This window comes from Coturnix japonica, chromosome 3, assembly GCF_001577835.2.
Source record: "Coturnix japonica isolate 7356 chromosome 3, Coturnix japonica 2.1, whole genome shotgun sequence".
Taxonomy (NCBI): domain Eukaryota; kingdom Metazoa; phylum Chordata; class Aves; order Galliformes; family Phasianidae; genus Coturnix; species Coturnix japonica.
Genome location: NC_029518.1, coordinates 65045011 through 65066988, shown reverse-complemented (window position 1 = coordinate 65066988; position 21978 = coordinate 65045011). Strand labels below are relative to the sequence as shown.

The window sequence follows — 21978 nt, the reverse complement described above, 5'->3', positions numbered from 1 at the left end:
GAAACATCAGGTTTGGTTTGGTTCTTAAATCAAGCGCCACATTTGTACGATATCTGTAGGACCTACACAGCCCAGCATCTGTCTCCTCACTTGGTAACAGTGAGCTCTGCTGACAGAGCCAGCAATGCTGACACGGACACACAAATCCATCCTGACACAGCAGAGTGTTATGCAATCAAACACTGCAATTCACAATTCAAAAAAAAAAACCAAAAAAAACCCCCAAAAAATTAAAAACCCACAAACCAGGCTGTTTTAAATTTAACTACAGGGCAAACACAGAGTATGCTAATTCCCATTCGTCAAACGAGGAAGAAAAGACCAATTATCATTCCCTCACAGAAGAATCATGGAAATAAATACAATACTCAGTATTTGGCAGCATTCAAAATAAAATAAAAACAAAATGGTGTGACCACACTGTCCCACAGTGAAGACAAAGATCCACTCCCTATTCATGAATAAGGTCCCTCACACATACTGCCTACTCCTATGCTCACCACTCTGCTACCTCAGGTCAGCCCGCAGTCATGGCCAGGGCCAGCACCTCCCATGCACATGGCTCTCAGGACACAGGCTTCTGAACCCTTTCTAATGCTGCCCTGCACGAAGTGCCCAGTCAATAAGAAACCCTGCAGGGTCAGCATCACCTCAGGCACAACACCATGGTCTCTTCCAGCTTCAAAAGGCCCCCATACCTGACACAGCAGGCAGTCAGCACTCCCAGGCTGTCCCAGGTTTCAGTACTGCAGTGACACCTGGTTTCCTGGCCCCTGCAGCACCATGGTCAGGGCCTGCGGGGTGCTTGCCACGGACTTCCATTGCAATTTTAATTGGGGGAGAGAGAGGAAGAAAAAAAAAAATAAAATAAAAACATAGAATCACAAGGTTGGAAAGGACCTACAAGATCATCTAGTCCAACTGTCCTCCCATTACCACTGCTACCACAAGCCAACAACCTGTATCTCGTAGCTCCTCATCCAGATGCCTCTTGAACACTGCCAGGGATGGCGACTCCACCACCTCCCTGAGCAGCCATTCCAGTGCCTGACCACTCTCTGAGAGTTTTCCCTTTCCCATTTCTGTTGAAGACAACTCTTGTCCACTCTTCCTCCATGCAAACCAAGATGATCTATCACTTTTTCATGGATGTTAACAAAGCAATTCCTTTTTCTTGACAAACTCAAGGATTTACTACCAGACCTTGGCAAAATACTATGCACACAAATTCCTAAATAAATGCTGTTTTCTAATTTCACCTCTAGTTTGAAACACAGCCAAACACGGAAACACAGTACCCACAATAGCTGTCATAAGGAGAAAGCTACTTACTGAGTAACTTCTCTAAAATAACCTGAGTAGTTCCTAAGAAATGGAAGGCATGTGACATGCTACAAAATACATTCACCCAACTCATTACATCACTGAAAAAAAATATCAGCTGACAACAAAAAGTTCCTTCCCCCTCCACAGCCCCTTCAGATCCACTCTGTGTTTCACATTTCTGCAACAAAGCCCACCACCACACTAACCAAAGCGAAGTCAAGGCTCTGCTGAGGGTGAATCCTCAGTTTATTTCTCACCATACTGCTCCTTTTGGCACTAGAACATCCATACACATATATTCATTCACATATTTTTATATATGCACAAAGATATTTTTAATAGCATATGTGTGTGTGTGTATATGCATACACATGTCCTACTATGTACAGTACCAGATGCATCACAGAAGCAATTCTAGGAACAAAACACTGGGCACCCACCAAGAAAACTTTCAGATGTAGAACACCACAACATGACACCAGCTTTATAACACAACAGCGATGCCAATTTCTGTGTCCACTGCCACGTATCATCATGCGATATCCAAATGCAACTGCTTCCACATGAGAGGGTAAAATTACATCACTGTCTTCTGACCAGTTTGCCTTTTGGGATGCCCCAAGCATCGCTGCCACTGACAGACCTGTCAGCCCAGGAAAATTATAAATATGACTCTGTTCAATGAACTCAGGCTGGTCTTTTAATAACCATGACTCATTGCTGGGATTCATCTGGTGCAAGCAGGGGCTCCATACCCAGAAACACACACTCCTAATGCTGAAAATATGGATAAACAAATGAGAATGTCTCTACCAGAAATCCCAAAATATCAGTATGTTTGAAGAGAAGCTTCTTAATTTAGATGCTTTTTATCCAGAATACCAGTGCCTAAATGTTTGCATCTGCCCTGACTTACCTGCAAAGTTTCACAGGCATGTCAGACCATTGCCCCTTGTGCTTTCAAGCCCAAGACTCATGTCCTTGTGAGCTGTTCCTGTGCTTAGTTTCTTAAGAAGGGTCCCAGGTAACTGGATTATACCTTCCCCCTTCTCAGTTTTGGTTCATTTTGCTTTTGCAAACATGACAATAGAGACCTGCATGTGATTATAGAGTGGAGCACAGCTTCAAGCAAAGGTGTCGGAAATCTAGAAAACAGATGCAAATTTGTGCTCACCTCAGACCAAACTGCCTACTCTCTCTGCAGCAGCTCTCAGACATGGAAGAGACACAGGAATTCACTGCAGCCTTGTCCCCTCTGCTTGCAGAGCCGTGGCTAGCTGGGTGTTCCCACAATAAGCATCTTCCTGTCAAAGACACTCAACAGTGCAGGAAAGAGATACATTCTTTGAAAGCTAGAGTTAGTTCTATCTCCAGACTACTAAGACCGTCAGCAACAAACATCATCAAGTAGTTGCATCCTGCCTATTTTCAGAACCAACATACGATAAAATTTCTGCTGAGAGATCGTGATTCATGGAACTGTAACTCAGTGAGAAAGATTAAACTAATTTCTACAGGCTACCACCAACTTAAGCAGGCAAAACCTGATTTTGGAGTCTACAAAGACCAGGGCCGTCTGTAATTTCCATATGCTTTCTCCCTAATTAAAATCAACCGCTCACTACCAAGCAACACAGGTGTAGATGCTTAACTTCAAACAGGTGGGATCCATTCTTATCTTCATATCAACACCAGAGCACATCAGCATCTGCGCAGCTATTCCTGCTTTGGTTCTCCAGATTCACAAGTATGCCACCAAGGAGGCCTTATGATCAACTGTAGTCACTATCTGAGCTCCTGTAAATCCTCACAGAATCCACACTGACACCACTGTCTTCTCACAGCTTGCTCCCACACTCTGCCTTTAGGAGCTGTGCATTATAAGCCAGCAAATGCACACTGTCCTAGCCAGCTCCAAAGCATCTGATTATAGGATAACATTTACACAGCACCTCACACCTAAAAACACCTCAAGTTCTTCTGCAAACTTTAAAGGTTTGAAGTGTCTTTGCGTAAAGAGCACAAAGCACCCGCTGCTGAGGTGCTCCAGGCTTTCAGTAATGAATCCTATTTCTCTAGAAGCAGATAACAGCCGGTGGCAGGAAGTACAAATATAGTAATAATTCAAAAACACAGAAGAAATTTAAAGGCCTGAAGCCAGGTTTTGGCCAACACACTTCCCAGATCAGCGTGTGGGTGATTATACATTAAAACTGATATTCTTCTTTTGGATAAAAATATTCTAGAACAGTGATCTCAACCTTCTGCAAAGAACAAGAAATGCTAAAATGCTCCCTTCTGTAGGAACACATTTTCCTCCTGCTTTCCTTGTCTGTCTCTGAAAGAACCAGGAGCAGTTCATTCCTGCAAACACTCCATGATCACATAGACTGCAGGTAGCTATCAAAACTTTCCTGAAACTGCATCAAATCAGCATCAATCATTTTCTTCCACATGAGAAAGGTGTGCCAGTAATGCCTCTTCCACTTTTGTCCTTGACCCATTCCTGTAAAGATATCAACAGAAACCAGCTCTTATGAATGCTCCACCTCCTAGAGGTTTCTCCCACTCACTTGCAGGATCTGTTTTTCAATGGGAGCAAGAATGTAGATCGAAAGTCACTGTTGTTCTCTGGACCTCTAGTCTGCCCACTGCGTGTTTTAAGTAACTCTTTACCTCGGTTCCATCTGTACAATTACACAAAATGAAATAAGGTTGAGATAGTCCAGGTAGCATGTGACAGCCAAGTCAAGAACAATGGTCTGTTGGAGGCAGTACCAACCTTCTCCCAACATGGAGCAGAAAATAAATCCAACTGATCCCAAAAAACAGCTTGTCTGCAAAACATGAGATGCTTATACTCATCATTTGCATTGTTCGTGATCTCTGTAGTCATCCATGTCCACATCTGAATCAAAAAGGGAGTGTCCAGTGTAATCTGTGTCAGGAGTATGAGAAATACTGTTCCCTTCCTCATCAAATGTTTCTGTCCTTGAATAAAAACTGAAGTCCTGCAAGGGGGAGTGAGTCTTGCTTGCATCACTGCTTTCCTCAGATTCATACAGAGTGTTATCATCATCATGGTGCCATTCTGGCCAGAATTTCCTCCTTATTCTTTCACAATACATAGCAAGGTTAATGAGTTCACCTGAAACACAGCACAAAACATTCCAGTAAGTATATTCAGTCAACAAATCTTTAATCTATCAGCTGATTTGGCACTGTTAGGAATCAATTTATGCAGGTTATGAGCCTTGTCTCAGAACACCAAGATCCAGTCAATCCTCCTTGTGGCTGCTTATAATTTTCACGTAGCTTACTACAGATACTATTAACCTATGTAGAATAAGAAAGGCTACACTGAAAGGAACGTATAAGCATGTAGTGAAATAACCATCCCAAACTCAACCTCAACAGAAATAAAGCAAGACAAGATCACAGAATCACAGAATGACCCTGGTTGGAAGGGACCTCAAGGATCATGTAGTTCCAATCCCCCTGCCTGGCAGGGCCACCAAACATACACATTTACTACATCAGGTTGCCCAGGGCCCCGTCCAACCTGGCCTTGAACACCTCCAAGGACGGGGCATCCACAACCTCCCTGGGCAGCCTGTTCCAGGGCCTAACCACTCTCCTAGTGAAGAACTTCCCCCTAACATCCAACCTAAATCTTCCCTCTTACATCTTAAATCCATTTCCCCTTGTCCTGCTATTATCAGCCCTTTTGAAGAGTTTACTCCCCTCCTGGATACAGGTTCCCTTCAGGTACTGAGATACTAATACTGTAAGTTGTTCCTAGCAAAACTCTTTGCTGATTTGCTGTAAACTTAGTTTATAAAGACAGATCTGAACTCAGCTCTGCACACAGCTCTCTCATCTGTTAAAATACAGTGAATTTGGATGTTTTGTATCTGCACCACCAGATGGCAGCATTGCCTGCAAGATAAATTCATGGGCTTGTTTTTTTTCTGATTCAACTCCAGCATTCCTAGCATACACAGATGCATCAGGCCGTGTGCAGATACATACATGCGTGCTTAAAGAGAAGAAACTATAACCAAACTTCAAACAACAACGAAATAATAGCATATTAGGTGGAAAATGAAGGTGTACATGAAACCTGCAGTCACAGCATATCACAGCATGAATAGCTGGATAGGTATGGAGCATCATCCATACTGCTCCCAAGCTGGCATCTATTACCTTCTGTTCATTTTTGTCAGACACAAAGTATTTCAACAATCAGACTTGTTCTTAAAACCAATGGATCCTTCAGAATTTTATCAATAATTCTTCAGACAATCAAGAGTTTTACTGTACAGACTATGACCCTCAAATCACAAACCCTTGATCACAAGTCGTTTTTTCCCCAAATCAAAGCTTTAGTAATGAGAAAATCCAAACTGTTGCCTCAGTAGCTACCTCTTAAACAGAGTAGGTCTATGGATCAGATTCATTCCTTTTACAGCTATTTCACATCCTTTTCCTCCACGGCTTTTTCTATTTTTCACACTATGTTTATTCTATAAAGCGATGCCAAGTTCTTCCGCCAGACTTTTATATGCCAATTCCTCTCCACAAGGAATAATAAAGTTTGGAGATGAGAGGAAGGAGATATGGTATATTGGTTTCTAATTCATTTTACTCCAAAGGCAGACTGGATTCTTCTTGCCCAGTGTCCTTAATAACAGCAAAAGCTTACATTTCAGTGGGACAACAGTATTTGCAGTTCTACTATCAATGAAACTATTTAGCTCAGCAGAATTTTGCTCACTGCTTCTAATACTTTACCCAGCATTCATCCCTTAAAAACATTCAGCCTTTGCTACGTCAAGCAGGGAAAAGATCAAATACAGGAATAGAAACAACTACCACACAAAGCATTAAAGAGAAAACAAACAAGATCTTAACAACAACAACGACAATTACAGAATAGAAATGCTACATCAAATATGAGAACAGCTTATGATTCACGATACAGCTGAAGTACTCCTGCAATCCTACAAAATGTTCCACACTTACACACAGCAAATGCCACCAAAAGTTCATTTTTTTGTCAGAGACCACTTTATACTTCTTACCTTTGATTAGCCTCTCTGGTCTAGTCCCAGGCAGTGTCCACATTGCCTGTGCCAGATGACCAAAAACTGTGGCATCAACAGTGGAAAGGTTTGGTCCCATAATGTACTTTTTGTCACCTGTAAATACAACAGCAAGGTATTTTAATATGGAGATGTCTTCCTCCGATCTACAAGATAAAGGAGTCTGAGAAGAATATCATCTTTAAAGACATCATTCACAAGAAAACATCCAGGATTGCTTGCTTCCCCAGCATAGGCATTAGACCTGGAGCAAAGAAGGAAAGAAGAGCAAGTGAATCATGTGGCACTTCAGAGGTCAGGTTAGATGGCTGTGTTGTCCCTGCCTTAGCCCAAAGTGCTATAAACCCTGTGAAATATTGTGTGTAATTGAATTCTCCAAATCCAGTTACCCCATCTCCCCAGGATATTCTTCCCCTGTATGCCAGAAGCTGCCTGCAATTCAGCAGGTTATTAAATGTTAGGGTTATTAAACGAGTTTAGAAAAACTGTCCACCAGTAAAATGCTGCAAATTCTGCAAAGGCTGTTATCCCTCAGCACCATGATGTAGCAATGCAATACACAGAAATAACAAGTAATAACTTCCCACAGCATGTCAAATGTGATTCAGAAATGGAGTTAACTCTCCCCAGCTCTTTCAGAACTGCATCAATGTATTCTCTGACGACTACGTACTGGGTAAATGTTGTGTACTTTCTGTATTTATGTGTTGCTCTGCAGTCATTGATCTCAAACACAGCTCAAAAACAGGTCCCTACACCACAGTAATATGCTGTGTAAAATCCCATTTCACCTGACAACACTATAAATTTAGGACTGCTCAGCTGGGTCTGAGTCTCAATACATAATGTTGCTCTGGGAAGCAACTCCACTGGAACAGCAGGTTGCAAATCAAACCTGTGAATGAGGAGAGCTTCCAGTCAGACTGGAAGTCACAGAATCATGGAATGGTTTGGGTTAGAAGGGACCTTACTAGTTCCAATCCCCTACTATAGGCAGGGACACCTCCCTATAGACCAGGTCGCCCCATCCAGCCTGGCAGGGTCCCTCCTGTCCCCAGCTCAGGATATGACCCAAGGCCAAGGGTACCTAGACCCAGCCATGAACAGATGGAGAAAGCCTTAACGAGTTGGTGTTAATGGCAAGTCAAGGCAATTACCAAAGAGCGGGGAAACACACCAACAATCACAGTCGCAAACATAGTAACTGTACAATGACTAATACAACATTAATTTCAGAGGGGAAGATAAAAATGAAATGTACAATATTCAGCTAGTGACGTAGTAAAGTAACCATAACACAGCAGGTACCCATCAAACCTTCTTAAAATACACAAGGCACAATCTTCTCATCAATAATCTGGAAGTAAATACAAAACTCCTGCAGGTAACATATGCACCACACAGTAAAAAAAAGCAGATGTGGCCCAGTTTGTCAGCTCTGTGACTGCCCTTCACATTCTTTACCATCACAAGCAACACATACTGTGAAAACACAAATGGAGGTGTAGGAGCAGGGAGGAGAAGGTCTACCCAGAGAACAGGAGAATTATTTCCAACCAATATAAAACAAATCCTAGAGAGGTCTGAGGATTTCCAGCCATTTTTCCAAGCAAAAACAAGAGTGAAATAAATGGTTTAATCACAGCATTTATCTTTGCAGGAGATGGCACAGGCAGCCCAGGGAGGGCAGGAAGGACTAAAAGGAACATCTGCCCGAAGGCTGAGACCATGCATCCTCCAATTTGAATCTGGACAAATTTTGAACAGATTTTGATGGTGATTAACATCTGCCACCCAATTACTAATGAAAGCAGCTGCATCTTCAGCTTCAGAAATCTTCTGACCTGTTGGCCTCCAAAAACAGTGCTTCTTCAAAAGAAAATCTATGATTTTTCTTAAACAACCTTTTCTTTTAAACTAACAAAATGCATCATGAGAAAGAGCCAACAGAGAAAGGAGTGCAAACAAATCTCCCCCTCACCCACAGTCCATGACCATAAGTCCTTTTTCTCTTTGCTCGCAACCCAGAAGCTCCCTGCATTTCAGAAAACTTGCACAGCTCCCTCTAGGTCCTTTGCAATTTTCTTTCCCAAACACCCTGGAAGAACAGAAGCATTTCACATCCCGCTATTGCTTGGCAAGAACTCGGTTTTTGCCTTCTACTTGGCTCCCCTCAGGTTTCCTCCTCTCATCCACCTCACAATTGGGCAGTTCATGTCTTCTGTCCTCTTTTCTGAGCACAGGATGAGTGCAGAAGCCAGGACTGGGCAGGGAAGACCCCCCCTTTCCCCTGCCCAACCAACACTTAAATGATCCTAATAGGGAACAACAAACCACAGCAGCTCCACCTCTTGGATTCTGGTCCAAAGGAGGGATAAGCTCAAAGAAAGAAATACTGTGCCCCAGATGAACTCCTCACAATACCCATTTTTACACAAAAGCATAGTACATTTAGCTCTCAGCAGACTGAAAGTGAAATGCACAGTGCAGACAGTTTTAGTTCAGACTTCAGCCTGAGCTACATCACAGAAATGAGGTTTGCATGGTTCTGGCTGAGGGAGGTCAACCTTAAGACAATATGCACTGTCCACCCACAACAACCAGCAAGCTTAAAACCATCCATTTTGACAACACAGACCCATCTCCCTCCAGCAGCTTTAAATGAAGCTTTTAACACCAACCAAATGCAGCAACATCCAACTGAAAGCAGCAACTGCAAAGGGCTTTCAAATGGCCACATTCTGCTCCTCCAGATACAAATACTCAGTGCCCAGAGAAAAAAAAAAAACCTGTTTACCCTCCTAGAAAGGCAGTCTGGTAACAAAGAGCAAGGAAAGAAACCCATCCCCCAAGAGTAAAGGTGGCACCAGGGAACAGCAGCTGTGTGAACTCCACCTGACAGCAAGTGAGATTATTTGTGCCTGTGACCAGGCTGACTTATGGCCATTTCACACTGAGGCACAAGGAGAAGGTGTGTGGTTTGTGGTACATTACCCAGGAGGCTTGCTAGAGTCCGCATGTCCTTCTCCATCAGTGTGTACATCTCCTCCTCAGAGAAGCGGCCAATTCCGTGTCCGTACATCTCCCGCTTCACTATCCCTTTGGTCAGATGGCAGAGAATCCACTTCAGCAAATCACTGAGGGGGCCGTAAACTGAAATCATCTTTTGCGTCTCATGAAGGTTTTCCACCCATTGGCAATAAGCTAGAGTCCTGCAAGGATACAAACACCAAGTTATAACAGCGCAGTGCCCAGAGAGCACAGAGCTAGGGAAAACAGAGGAAAATGGAGGAAGAAAGCAGCCTTTCCCACCAGCTTGTTCTCCTTGCATTCTATTACTGCTTGGCTAAGTTTCAGCAGTACTTTGCACCAACATAAATATTGCAGCAGTGATTCTTCAAAAAGATCTCTGCTCTCTTCATAGATTAACCATGGCATAATCTTTATAAGGAGAAAAAAAAAAAAGCTGCAGAGGTAGTACCTACCAGATTAGTTCTCACCTGAATTTTCTTTCCCTCAGTGAAGATGTTGATCTTATGTAAGAGACCTTTCTGAAGGTTTCTGCTGTATTTTAGAATCATATAATCACAAGGTTGGAAAGGATATACAAGATCATCTAGTCCATCCATCCTCCCATTACTGTAGCTATAGCAAAACACTAAACCATCTCTGGTAGCTCCTCATCCAGACACCTCTTGAACACTGCCAGGGATGGTGACTCCACCACCTCCCTGGGCAGCCATTCCAGTGCCTCACCACTCTCTGAGAGAAAAAGCTTTTCCTTATGTATAATCTAAACCTCCTCTGGTACAATTTGTGGCCATTTCCTTGGGTCCTGTTTGTTGCCTGGGAGAAGAGGCCAAGCCCCTCCTCATCACAACCTCCCTTCAGGAAGTTATAGTGTGCAGTGAGGTCTCCCCTGAGCCTCCTAATCTCCAGACTGAACAATCCCAGCTCCCTGAGCCATTCCCCATAAGACTTGTGCTCCAGCTCCCTCACCAGTCTTGTTGCCCTTCTCTGGACACGTTCCAGGGCCTCAATGTCTTTTTTGTAGTAAGGAGCCCAAAACTGAACGCAGTACTCAAGATGTGGCCTCACCAGAGCTGAGTACAGAGGGATGATCACCTCTCTGCTCCTGCTGGTCACACTATTTCTTATACAGGCCAGGATGCTGTTGGCCTTCTTGGCCACCTGGGCACACTGTCTGCTCACGTTCGGCCAAGCGTTGACCAACACCCCCAGGTCCCTTTCCTCTTCACAGTCATCCAGCCACTCAACCCCAAGCCTATAGCACTGCATGGGGTTATTGTGGCCAAAGTGAAGGACCCCACATTTGGCCTTGTTGAACCTCATCCCATTCACCTCAGACCAGCAATGCAGCCTATCCAGATCCCTCTGAAGGGCCTCCCTACCCTCAGGCAGATCGACACCACCTGAATCACTGGGGGATGTATTTTGCATTCCATCCCAGACTTCCAGATCAGGGTGTAAAGTGCACTGAGGATAACTGATCTGCCCATTAAAGGCAGATCTAAAGAAGGCGTTGAGGACCTCAGCCTTCTCCTTGTCCTCAGTGGTCACATTCCCCGCTGCATCAAGTAAGGGGTGGACATTTTCCCTGGTTCTCCTCTTACCACTGATATATTTGTAAAAGGACATCGTTGATATTCACTGATACATTGATTGACATACTGATATTCAGGCTGGACCTCAACTTCATTAAATGGCCAAAGTATTATTTCAAAAGATCTTTTCATCAAAATTTGTCTTAGCAGCTACATATTTTTTATTCTTTATTAATACCGTAGGCAAAGGTCATCTGTTGCTGTTGCTATGCTAACTCTTCTAATATATAGCACCTTCTGACATAGGGCATTCTGATGAAAGGACAGACCATACAACTTCTGTCACAAGTTCAAGGGATACTGAAAGAAGAACTGAAGACATCTCTAAGTAGATGTGACAAATGCAAGAAGCCAAGGGTCTAAGAAACATTGGGAATTTATAGCCATGTTCCATTACGTATTTCCAAACTGAAAAATGTAGAAGTAGGCTTACACAATCAAATTGTATGAAAAAAGGTTCATGAGGACTTGAATCTCCACCAGGGGAAATTCAGGCTGAACATTAGGAAATACCGCATTTCCATAAGAGTGGTCAGGCACTGGAATGGGCTGCCCAGGGAGGTGGTGGAGTCACCGTCCTTGGAGGTGTTCAAGGAATGTTTAGATGTTGTACTGAGGGACATGGTTTAGAGAGAGCTATTGGTGACGGGTGGATGGTTGGACTGGATGATCTTGCAGGTCTTTTCCAACCTTGGTGATTTTATAGACTAAAGAAGCTTGATAGAAAAATTGGAATATCAAAAGCTGCAAACACATGTACGTAAAATATTGAATGGTGTTTAATAATTAAATGCTTCCATTTCTGCTATGGCTGGAAATTATGTTTTTTTAATTCGGAACATGACTTAAGCTTTTATCTTTGTACATATTTCTAATCACACTCTCTTTATGCCTATATGGATCAACTAATTCAAGATAAGAGGAAAAAACAGACCTCCTGCATTTTTTCACACGTATACTTTCTCAAACTCCAGTATACCACGACCAGAAGCTGAATTTAGCACTACCATCAGGGAGCAACTATTTTAACACCATGAAAATGCTCCAATCTTTACATTTCCACACACTCTTTAATTAAATTACTAATAATATGAGGTAAAAAGAATGTATTTGGCAAAATAGCTGAAAAAAAAGCCACTTAGAACTCAAATGTACTATGCTCTCTCTGAGAGGATAAAACGCGTTTTAATTCCCTTAAAAATGGTCCCCTACAGGACAATGCCTTCTGCTCAGATTGGTTTCATTAAATTCAGCAACAGTGGAGCCCGTGCAGGTTTCACTGCAACTGCATGAAGAATAAAGTACAGAACCACACCTGCATTATTTTGGACTTCTTTTATTCTCACCAAGTTTCTCCATGACATCTTGTACTGCATTTGTATAACAGCAACATCTCACTGGTTTTTTGAATGGAGATGTTGCGCAACCCTTAGCATTCAAACCAGATGAACTAACTGAAGTCCTTGGGCCAGTTTCTACAGGAGTTTGAAACAGGCTTGGATTTAGAAAGGAGAATACAAAGCCAGCAAGCAGAGGGTACTGAAATACCAAACCCACCAACTTTTAAGGACAAAGCCCTTCAGACAAATACAGCTTTGAAGAAGGAACCTGGTCTGGATGTGAACCATAGAGAATAATTACAACTATTATCTGTGTGTGCCAGCTATTACTCATACTGTTTGCTCAAGTAAACTGCAAAACCTGCTTTTTACTAGCACAGCTGTGCATGTCACTAGGAAGACCCTCATCCCCCAGCATGGATCTCAATTTCACTCACTGGCCATTCTGTAACACTACTGTAATTGCTTTAGCACAGTGGGGCTCACCACAGAGGGGTAGCAAGAAAAACAAGGCAAGACAAAGCAAGGAAGCAGAAAGGAGACTGCTGGAGCATTTTTGACAAACCATCCCAGTCACACACGACCAGCAGACCCTCCAGACCTGCCATGACTATCGTTCACTCTGACTCCACCATTGAGCTGGCATCACACCGAGCCATCAACCACATCTGGGACAACCTCAGTTCCACCAGACAGCACAAATAAGGTTTCCTACAGAACTAATCAGCCTGTGCTGTAAAACAAAAGTACGTTTCCATATCGCTCACTTGCTCGTTCTGGGTGAGAAAGTTGTTGGGTCTGGAAGAAACTGAAGCCAATTAAGAGTTAACAAACAGGACCAGATTTAGGTAGCCCTGCTTTGGCTACACCATCAAGCCCAATATTGGATGTGTGCCCGTCATTCTGAGTGAGTAAACTTGCTGCATGTCCCAAATCTCAAATTTATGTGAGCAACAAAGACAACTAAACAGACACACACTCAGTTATGCCTATAACATTAGGCTTCCGAGCATGCAAAAGCAAAGAAAATGGTAGGGTCGGATTCAGAGGCACAGCTAAACATCTTTTTAAAACTAGCTTTAAAGAACTTTGTCAAAATAATTGTATTCAAGGATTGATTTAATCTGTGCTTTTCATCAAAATGTGCTCCTCAGTGCTTCATTCCAGCCACCATTCCTCTGTTTAGACTACATTAGCAGAGTATTATAAAAATAACAAAAGTTAAGAAAAGCTAGAAATCAAGTTTTCTACATAACCTAATGCAGCACAGTTATAAATACTAACAATAAAAACTGACTGTAGTTCAGAACGTACGTGACGACATTATGATTTTATGTCATTTTGGGAAATATTAGCACCTCCATTTGTGACAGAATATAGATGTGAATTCTTAAAATTATAAATAAAACCATAACGCATTAACGAAATGCAACAGGGGTGAAGCAAATGTGAAGTACAAATGCAACAGCAGCTCTGGCCTCAATACATAAATCAGAAGACAGAGAGAAAGGAAAGAAAGTGACTCATCAGGAACAGCTTGCTTGATTATCCCCCAAGTAACTCATGAAGAAAAAAGAGAAAAAAGAAGGAGGGGCAGGAGGGGATGCTCACAAGGATGTGAACTGGCAATTATTTTGCTCTTCTAAATCTTGTGCAGAGTGGAATTTCTTGATACAGAAAAGGATTCTAATAAATTCCTTCTACAAATCTTACCTTACTCGCTCTGTGACTTCTCAGAGAGAAGGAATGTTAAGCCACCAGTGGTATTCAAGCATCACCATATTCAATAGCAGGAGAGATGTCACTCTTATACTTGGCTTGATGCTAAACATGTATTGTTTAATACCTGGCAAGTTTGAATATCTGTCAGTCATTTGCACTACCATGCCATGCTTCTCCTGTCCTTCAAACATCCAATACATCAGTGAAGTTTACATGGACTTCTTAAAGACAAAGTACGAAACAAATGTAGTTATGTGTGTGTGTGTATTGACAAATTGCTCGTGTTTGACAACAAGGGCAACCAATGTAATGCCTTTAAGTGGTTTCCAAGAGCCCCTGGCAGTCAATGCAGACAGTGGAGGTGACCCAGCACACGCCATTGGGAGATGACAGGAGCCTGCCCACAACCAGGACCTCAGGCCCAGCTCCCGAAGCACAGAACCAGCCTATTTCTTCCCTACTGACTCAACCTCACCCCCACCTATAAGGTTTTTTCTTTTGCTGATTTAAACATAGCAAAAGCCTGACAATTATAGCTTCCTCCAGGGACAGAAGCTCCAGCACCAGTCTTATGCATCTTGGAGACAAGCTCTAATCTCAGCACTAAAATTGGCATGTTCAATCACTCACTGGCTTTCTGCCGGGCACCGCAGCCTAGGGCAGAGGTTCTCAACAGTCCTACATTGCTCTCAGCTCCAGCCAGAGCAACAATTTCCACCTTTAAGGGCTACTAAGCAATCAGAAGTGCAGCCAAATATATGCAATCAGTTCAGCAGAAGCTAAACATTCCAGGAGGATGCTGAGCACCCATACAGATTAGCTCCATCCACAGAGCTAATCCACAGGATGTTCTTTGCTTGTTCATTCAATTGATGTAATACAGCATTACTTATTTATGATGAAATTACATTGCATGCTGCTGGCAATGAAGCTGCATTAATCACATTTTATGTCACTGCTTTGGAGACTTGATTTATAAATTTTCTGCAGAAAGGCCATGATTGTTGTAAGTTCCCCTCGAGGGGACCTGAGGACATCACAAACAGACCCTCAGCTCCTGGTGCGAAATGGGAAGGCTTGGAACCTTTAACTACAAGATGGTCAGAGCTGTTATTAGGAGTAACAGCAGCATGAAGCCTTATTACTCTAGCTCAAGCACCAGCACAGTGCACACTTGCTTTGTCTATCAACTTCAGTGCCCCAGCTCAACACCTGGATCTGCAGTACCTGTGTCCCGTGTTCTCCTATTTCATGGCCAGCAGCGCTGACTGAGCTCAGTGGGAACATGGATCATCAGCCAATGGCTTCACCAAGGAAAGAGCAATCTATAATTCAGACACACAAGAGCTGTGCAAGTTTGTCATCAGTAACGTTACATTAAAAGCGGTTAAGCCTGTGGACCACAAAACAATCGATACACTTAGGTAAAGAGAAGGAGCATTAAGGGATCTAAAGGCCACATCTTCCCTCTGGCAGGTACAACTATGGGGGAAAAAGGAACAACAAAATAAAGAAATCACACTTGCAGACTAGTGGAGTCAGAGAGCTGCAGTCAGATTTCTGAGCAGTCACTGCAGATAGGTCTCACCAATGAAAGTCACACACACTTCTGGGAAGCCAGGGATTACATTCCCAAATCAGATCATTTAAACTACTGAATGAATAGCTGATCCCAGGAAGTGCTACACATTCAATATACTACGCAATGTCTGAAGGCAAGGCTCAGTACAAGAACTTTAAATGCATGCAAGAAAGCAAACTGTTGGGAAAAAGCCTTATGCCTGCCAAGGTATCCAATACCACACTCAAGATGCCATGTCCACCTGCTACTTCTATAGATACAGTCAGGAAAAGACACTTGGGAAAGAAAAGGACTGAAAAGTTGGAGTGGAGTGACAGGAAGCACAGAAAACAAAAGTCACTGACACTGTGACAGGTGTCAGTAAAATGCATGAAGTATCAGCAAAGCTATGTTTAGGTTTTGCATTCATTCCCATATTTGATCTTCTTGGGGTACCACAACTAGTACTGTATCTTATCAACAGGCACTGATGCCAGCAATACTTACTCACAGGAGTAATGAGGCAGTAATCCATACTGTAATCACACATACAGATAATCAAAACCAATAACTGTAAGGACATCCATAATATTTCAGACTCGCTCCAAACACTAAATTTTGTTTGTTTCCCCTCTTTCACCACCACTCTTTTCAGCCATGTAGGGTTTTGCTCATTAACGAGGCTTCTTCTGTATGGAGGTCATACGAAGAGGACAGACAGACAGCCCACTGCTGCTCCTTACTGCAATGCCGACTCCTTACCTTGCCTACATATCACTGCAGCTCTCAGGGGAGTTACTCCTGACTCATTCCAGTACAAGCAGAAAGGAGCAGCAATTTTCCACAGTGAAAAAAAACTGTAATTAATAGCGGGGTATCCAGGACAAAATAAGTATTCACTTCTAAACAAACAGTACAGGTGTGACAGAAGAACACGGCCAGCCTTCCCATGCAAGCTTACCAATAGAAGTGCTCCTCCACCATCTTTGTCACAGCTCTGGAAACGGCTCTTTCTCGTGGACCAAGGTTTTTATTTAAATTCACCCCAAGTTTCTCTTCCAAAAAGTCAATAATGAACTCGGTGCCAGACACTTTTTTGTGATTGTATTCAATCCAAGGCATTTTTCCTTGAGGGGAAAGTTTTCCATCAAAATAGTTCTAAGAAAAAAAAGCAGGTAAACAAACAGACAGACAGACAGACAAAAAAAAGGCCTTTCAGATTCGGTTTCAATGAGAATAAGGCTTTTTTTTTAATATCTTTCTGTATTTTCAAAAGCAACGTTATTACTTAATCAACACTCCAAGATAACTCCACTTCAGCCTGGAGAAGAGGAGGCTCAGGGGAGACCTTATTGCTCTCTATAACTTCCTGAAGGGAGGTTGTCATGAGCTGGGGGTTGGCCTCTTCTCTCGTGTAATCAGTGATAGAACTAGAGAGAATGGTTTTAAGCTGCACCAGGGGAGATTCAGGCTGGACATTAGGAAGTATTACTTCTTGGAAAGGGTAGTCAGGCATTGGAATGCACTGCCCAGGGATGTAATGGAGTCACCGACCATGGGAGTGTTCAAGAAACGTCTGGATGTTGTGTTGATGAATATGATTTAGCTGGGAAGTATTGGTAATGGTTGGACTAGATGATCTTCTAGGTCTTTTCCAACCTTGATAATTCTGTGATTCTGTGAACTGCAGCTATTCAATCGGAACAACAGCTTTGAACAACATGAAAAACCCAAATTAATTATTTCCAGGTCCTGCAATGCGTTGCACGCATTTATATTAGATGCCATGTGATTTAATATTATTTAAGGACCTGAGTTATTTAAGGGGATGGGGACACTTGGATCTCCCGGAAGATCAGATCCATCATTATAAACAAGTTTTTAATCACAGGATCACACCTAAATTTGGTTCTCACACAGAGCAGCACCTTTCACGTTAGAAGCACGTTATAAATGTTCATTCATAGAATCATAGAATGGCTTAGGTTGGAAGCAATCCTAAAGATCATTGAGTTCCAAGTCCCCTGCCATGGGTAGGGCTACTACCCACTAGGTCAGACTGCCCGGGGCCCCATCCAACCTGGCCTTCAGTGCCTTCAGGGACAGGGCATCCAAATTCACTGCCTGGATCAGACAGCTGTACTGTCTCTGAGGGCAAAACATAATCATGAGCCCACAGTTCAAGTACATCATTCCTGCACCAGGCAGAAGGGAAATCCATCTTTACACACACATCAGCAATTTTATTTAACTTTTATACAAAAGTTTTGTATACTTTCACACACAGTTGTTACAATTGGATTTATGAGGGCACAGCCCTGCTGCCCAGCACAGCACTAGACAGCTGCTCAACACTGGCATGTCTCCTCCACCTATCATTTGTACAGCAGTAATAACATATTTTATATATATGTTTTCATTGAAGATGAAGGGGGTCACCACACACCAGCGGCTCCAGCTTAGCCTGAATGCACATCCTTACGTGGTGTAGGGAGCCTGCTTTGGCAGGGGGGTTGGACTCGATGATCTCTAGAGGTCCCTTCCAAACCCTACAATTCTGTGATTCTGTGATCCTCCTGGCTGTTGCTTAAAACAAGGGTGTGCAACCACTACCCCATGTGTGGCCACTCCCAGAAGCTCAACCCTTTCAGATGAAAACAGAAGGAACGGGTAACGCTGCTGGGAAAACAAAACCTTCCGGTCGCTGCCTTCTCTTGGATTTCTGCCCAAGCAAATCTTACAGCAGGAATATTGGATTATGTAATGTCTGATCTACTGCATCCAAGCCTGGATGAACAAAGCAGCAGAATCCAGCCCATCTGCACGTGCAGGTAACTGCTCTGATCAATGGGAGAAACACAAAACTGCCCAACACCTGAAACCGAATAGAGAGCAGCAAGTCCATCACGCCTTCAGTACGAGATTTACCTTCCTGTGCACAAACACTGACATTCTGCTGGACTTGAAGATGTGCTTATACATACAATTACTGCAGTCTGTGTTATCTGCAACCCAGACAAAGCAGATTCTCCTTATCCAACCGCATCCACACACATAAATACATTGCGTGAAACGCTGTGTTAGTGTTGCATTAATGTTACACTTAAAAGAATGCACATGATGGCTGAAGTTGAGGAAAGGTAAACCCAGAAGAAAGAAAACAACCAAAAAACTTGGAGGATTTCCATGATTCATTGCATTGATCAAACAAACCAGGGGATGTCTTGCAATGACCTGAGAAAATCTCAACCTCAGGACAAATCTCAGTTCTACGGTTGCTGTATCTGCTGTTGTCAAGTGGATATTTTTAGGCTGGAAACCTCAGTATTCTTACGGCTGCTCCTAATTGCCATCAAATATTAACCAATTTTCCACTTGAAAGCTGGTCCAGCTGCAAAGCAGGAAAGCTTTGGTGTTGTCATTAAAAAAAACACCCTCATGCCTCATAGTACTTTGCAGGCTACAAAGCTCCTGAGAACCTCATTTATAGAGGAAATTGTAAGCCACGCAGCGCAGGACTCTTCTGGGGTAATTTTATAGTGCTCTCCAGAAGAAATTAGCCTCTACATTTTCAATTACTGCAGCTTATGCTTCACTTTTCCTCATGTTTCTTCTCACAGAGACTGTCATCTCTGCCATTTCCACAGACCTGGTATGAAAACAACACACTGCTGCTGCACAAACACTCATCAGATTATGGAAACAGCCGAATCTTAATATTCACAAGGAAATCAAAGAACATCCAAAAGGCTTCCACAAACAATCACAATGGGCTCCTTTCGTATAAGCTTTATGAAGAAAAGCATCAAACATATTGAAAATACAGCCCAGCTTCATGTTCCTCCTCCTAAGCAGCCCCTGCCCAGGAAGGTGATGACCCACAGCATGTCTCTGGCTGCACCCCGGCTGTTCTAACAGAGCCACAGTAGGCTGAGGTTGGAAGGGACCTCCAGAGGCCATCTGGTCCAATTCCCTTTTAACTGCTCTGAAGTACCTTGTTCAAACGCCATTAAATCTTAATATGATAAACATTAAAATGTATGCTTTTAAACGCTTAAGCACAACGTACTAATTAGACCTTTGTTCACATCTGAAATAAAGAAGCTTAATCACGGAATCACAGAATGACTTGGGTTGGAAGGGACCTCAAGGATCATGTAGTTCCAACCCCCCTGCCTGACAGGGCCACCAAACATACACCTTTACTAGATCAGGTTGCCCAGGGCCCCGTCCAACCTGGCTCTGAACTACTCCAAGGACGGGGCATCCACAACCTCCCTGGGCAGCCTGTTCCAGGGCCTAACCACTCACACATGAATGTGGATGAGCATCAATCACAAAAACAAAATCAAGTCCTCAAACAGTTTGTTTTCCTCTACAAAAGACCAGATTCGATCAAAACTTTCTTCATAATACCTGGATATGCAGCAGAAAAAAGTGACTTGAACCCAATCAAGGTAAGGATGCAACTCAGATGCAGCTCAGAGCATATGAGGCAAAGTAAGAGCCCAAACCTACATAACTTGGGGGAAAAAAGAGAGGTTTCTTCCACCTAAGATCCTCAGTACAACAGTAACAATAAATATGTCACCTGCAGTGACCTCAGTGCTTTATATGAACAGCAAAAAGACCCATCTCATGTTCCAAAGAGTTAGTTTTCTGCACAACCTGCCAGGTGACACCACCAGACAGCACGCACCCAACTCAAAGCATCACAGCTGAACCGCCCTGCGCAGCAACCCAGTTTTCCCACGTGGGAGGGGAAGCCACAGTGACTCCAGGCAAAGCAGAAGAGAGACGTGTCTTCCCAGGAGGGCACCAGGGTGAAACCCTACAGAAAACAAGAAGCTGCAGCCACCCCACCTTGTTGCCTTCAGCATGGACAAATTCAAAGACCATGTATTCACCGTTTCCAAACAAGTTAACTTCCACCATTCATTTAGCTTTACCAGTTAATCTTAGAGATGTTCTACATCAACCACATTCAAGTGGTAACTATAAAGATTATACATCAGATTTCACCAGAGATAAAAGAGCTGCCATCTACCCAGACAGTTGTACAGACATATTTACATATCTCTGTATGAGAAAGACTGGGGGGAACACAAACTACATGAGTTGCGGTATAGCGAACCGTATGGATGTACCTGGTAGGGCAGGTCAGCCATCCTTAGGTACGTTTCCATTTTCAGGCAGAAAGGTGACAGACTGGGAACACCATTATTGGGCCTGGAAAACTGGTGCAGTATGATTGCATCCTTCGAATCAATCTCCTGCTCTTTCCTGCCAGAAAACAAAACAAAAAAACAAACGGCTGCATCATAAATCGGCGCTTTAAATACACAAAGGAGAAATCCCAGCTGATGCCAAACACGCATCCTCCCGTCATGGATGACTGGAATGTGTTCCTCCACGCAGCCCTCCGTCCCCGTTTTCCCGTCGAATCCCCCCATCCCAGCCGGGGCACCCGCCGCCCCCGCTCCTCCCTTCCCCGCGGTGCCCGGCCCCGCTGCAGGACTCTGGGCCTCCGGGACGTACCGCGCCCCTGCGCCAGGTGATGCTAAACGCAAAATGGCCGCGGGGCAGAGCGGGGCTCCGAGGCACCCCCATCCCTCACCCCGCTCACCGTATGGCCAGCAGCTCGTGGAGCAGGTATGCGGCGGCGGCCAGCAGCGCGCCGCCCGTCAGGTACAGCGTCTTCTTCCACCACGAGTCGGAGCCCAGCGCCGCCATGGTGCCGCCCGCCCCCGCGCCCGCCAGCGGGAAGGCGACCAGCTCGCCCCCATAGAGCGCGGACGGCGGCTCCTCGGGCCCCGCGCACCAGCCCAGCGACAGGCTGCGGTTACGGCTCAGGTCCGCCACGCAGGAGCGAGGCGCCGCCAGCCCGACTCCCCACAGCATGCTGCGCCCGGGACCCGCATCCCCCGCTCCCCTCCGCCCGGCCCCGCGGCAGCCCTGCCCGGCCGGGCGGCTCCGCCGGCTGCCGGCCCCCTCCCGCCCTTGCGGCGCGGCTGCGCGGGGCTGGCGGCGGTGCGCAGAGCGGCCTCAGGGGGGCAGACGCAGCCCTGAGCAACGGGACGAGACCAGCCGGGGCCGAGCCCTGCACGAAGGGTGCGGGTGGGGAGGGCTCCTCACGACACAGTGAGCGGGGATGCGATGTTGGGCTCCTCAGCGAGGAGTGAGGCCTGTGTGCTGCCCCGTGGCTGAGATGAGGGACACCTGCCATAACATACCGGTGTCCAACCACAGCACGAAGCAGCAAAACCCTCCTTCACAGAATCACAGAATTATCAAGGTTG

General features: G+C 44.3%; 1 protein-coding gene across 1 annotated transcript; it reads right to left on the bottom strand.

Annotated features, from left to right (window-relative positions):
• Positions 1–1542: 1542 nt before the first annotated feature.
• On the bottom strand, positions 1543–21624 carry FAXC (failed axon connections homolog, metaxin like GST domain containing). Its single transcript, XM_015858864.1, has 6 exons — positions 21306–21624; positions 20827–20962; positions 16641–16837; positions 9426–9643; positions 6411–6527; positions 1543–4474 (listed from the first exon to the last, which is right to left on the bottom strand). The coding sequence occupies exons 1-6, from the start codon at positions 21578–21580 to the stop codon at positions 4191–4193; spliced, it is 1227 nt and encodes a 408-aa protein (XP_015714350.1). The 5' UTR covers positions 21581–21624; the 3' UTR covers positions 1543–4190.
• Between the last annotated feature and the right edge of the window lie 354 nt (positions 21625–21978).

Excerpts from the sequence above, each read along its gene's own strand:
- FAXC (XM_015858864.1), bottom strand. The coding sequence starts at position 21,580 with ATGCTGTGGGGAGTCGGGCTGGCGGCGCCTCGCTCCTGCGTGGCGGAC. Across the intron at positions 9,644-16,640 it reads GTGGAGGAGCACTTCTATTG|GACTCTAGCTTATTGCCAAT; the intron begins GTAAGCTTGCAT and ends GTATCCTTGCAG. Across the intron at positions 6,528-9,425 it reads GACTCTAGCAAGCCTCCTGG|GTGACAAAAAGTACATTATG; the intron begins GTAATGTACCAC and ends TTGTATTTACAG.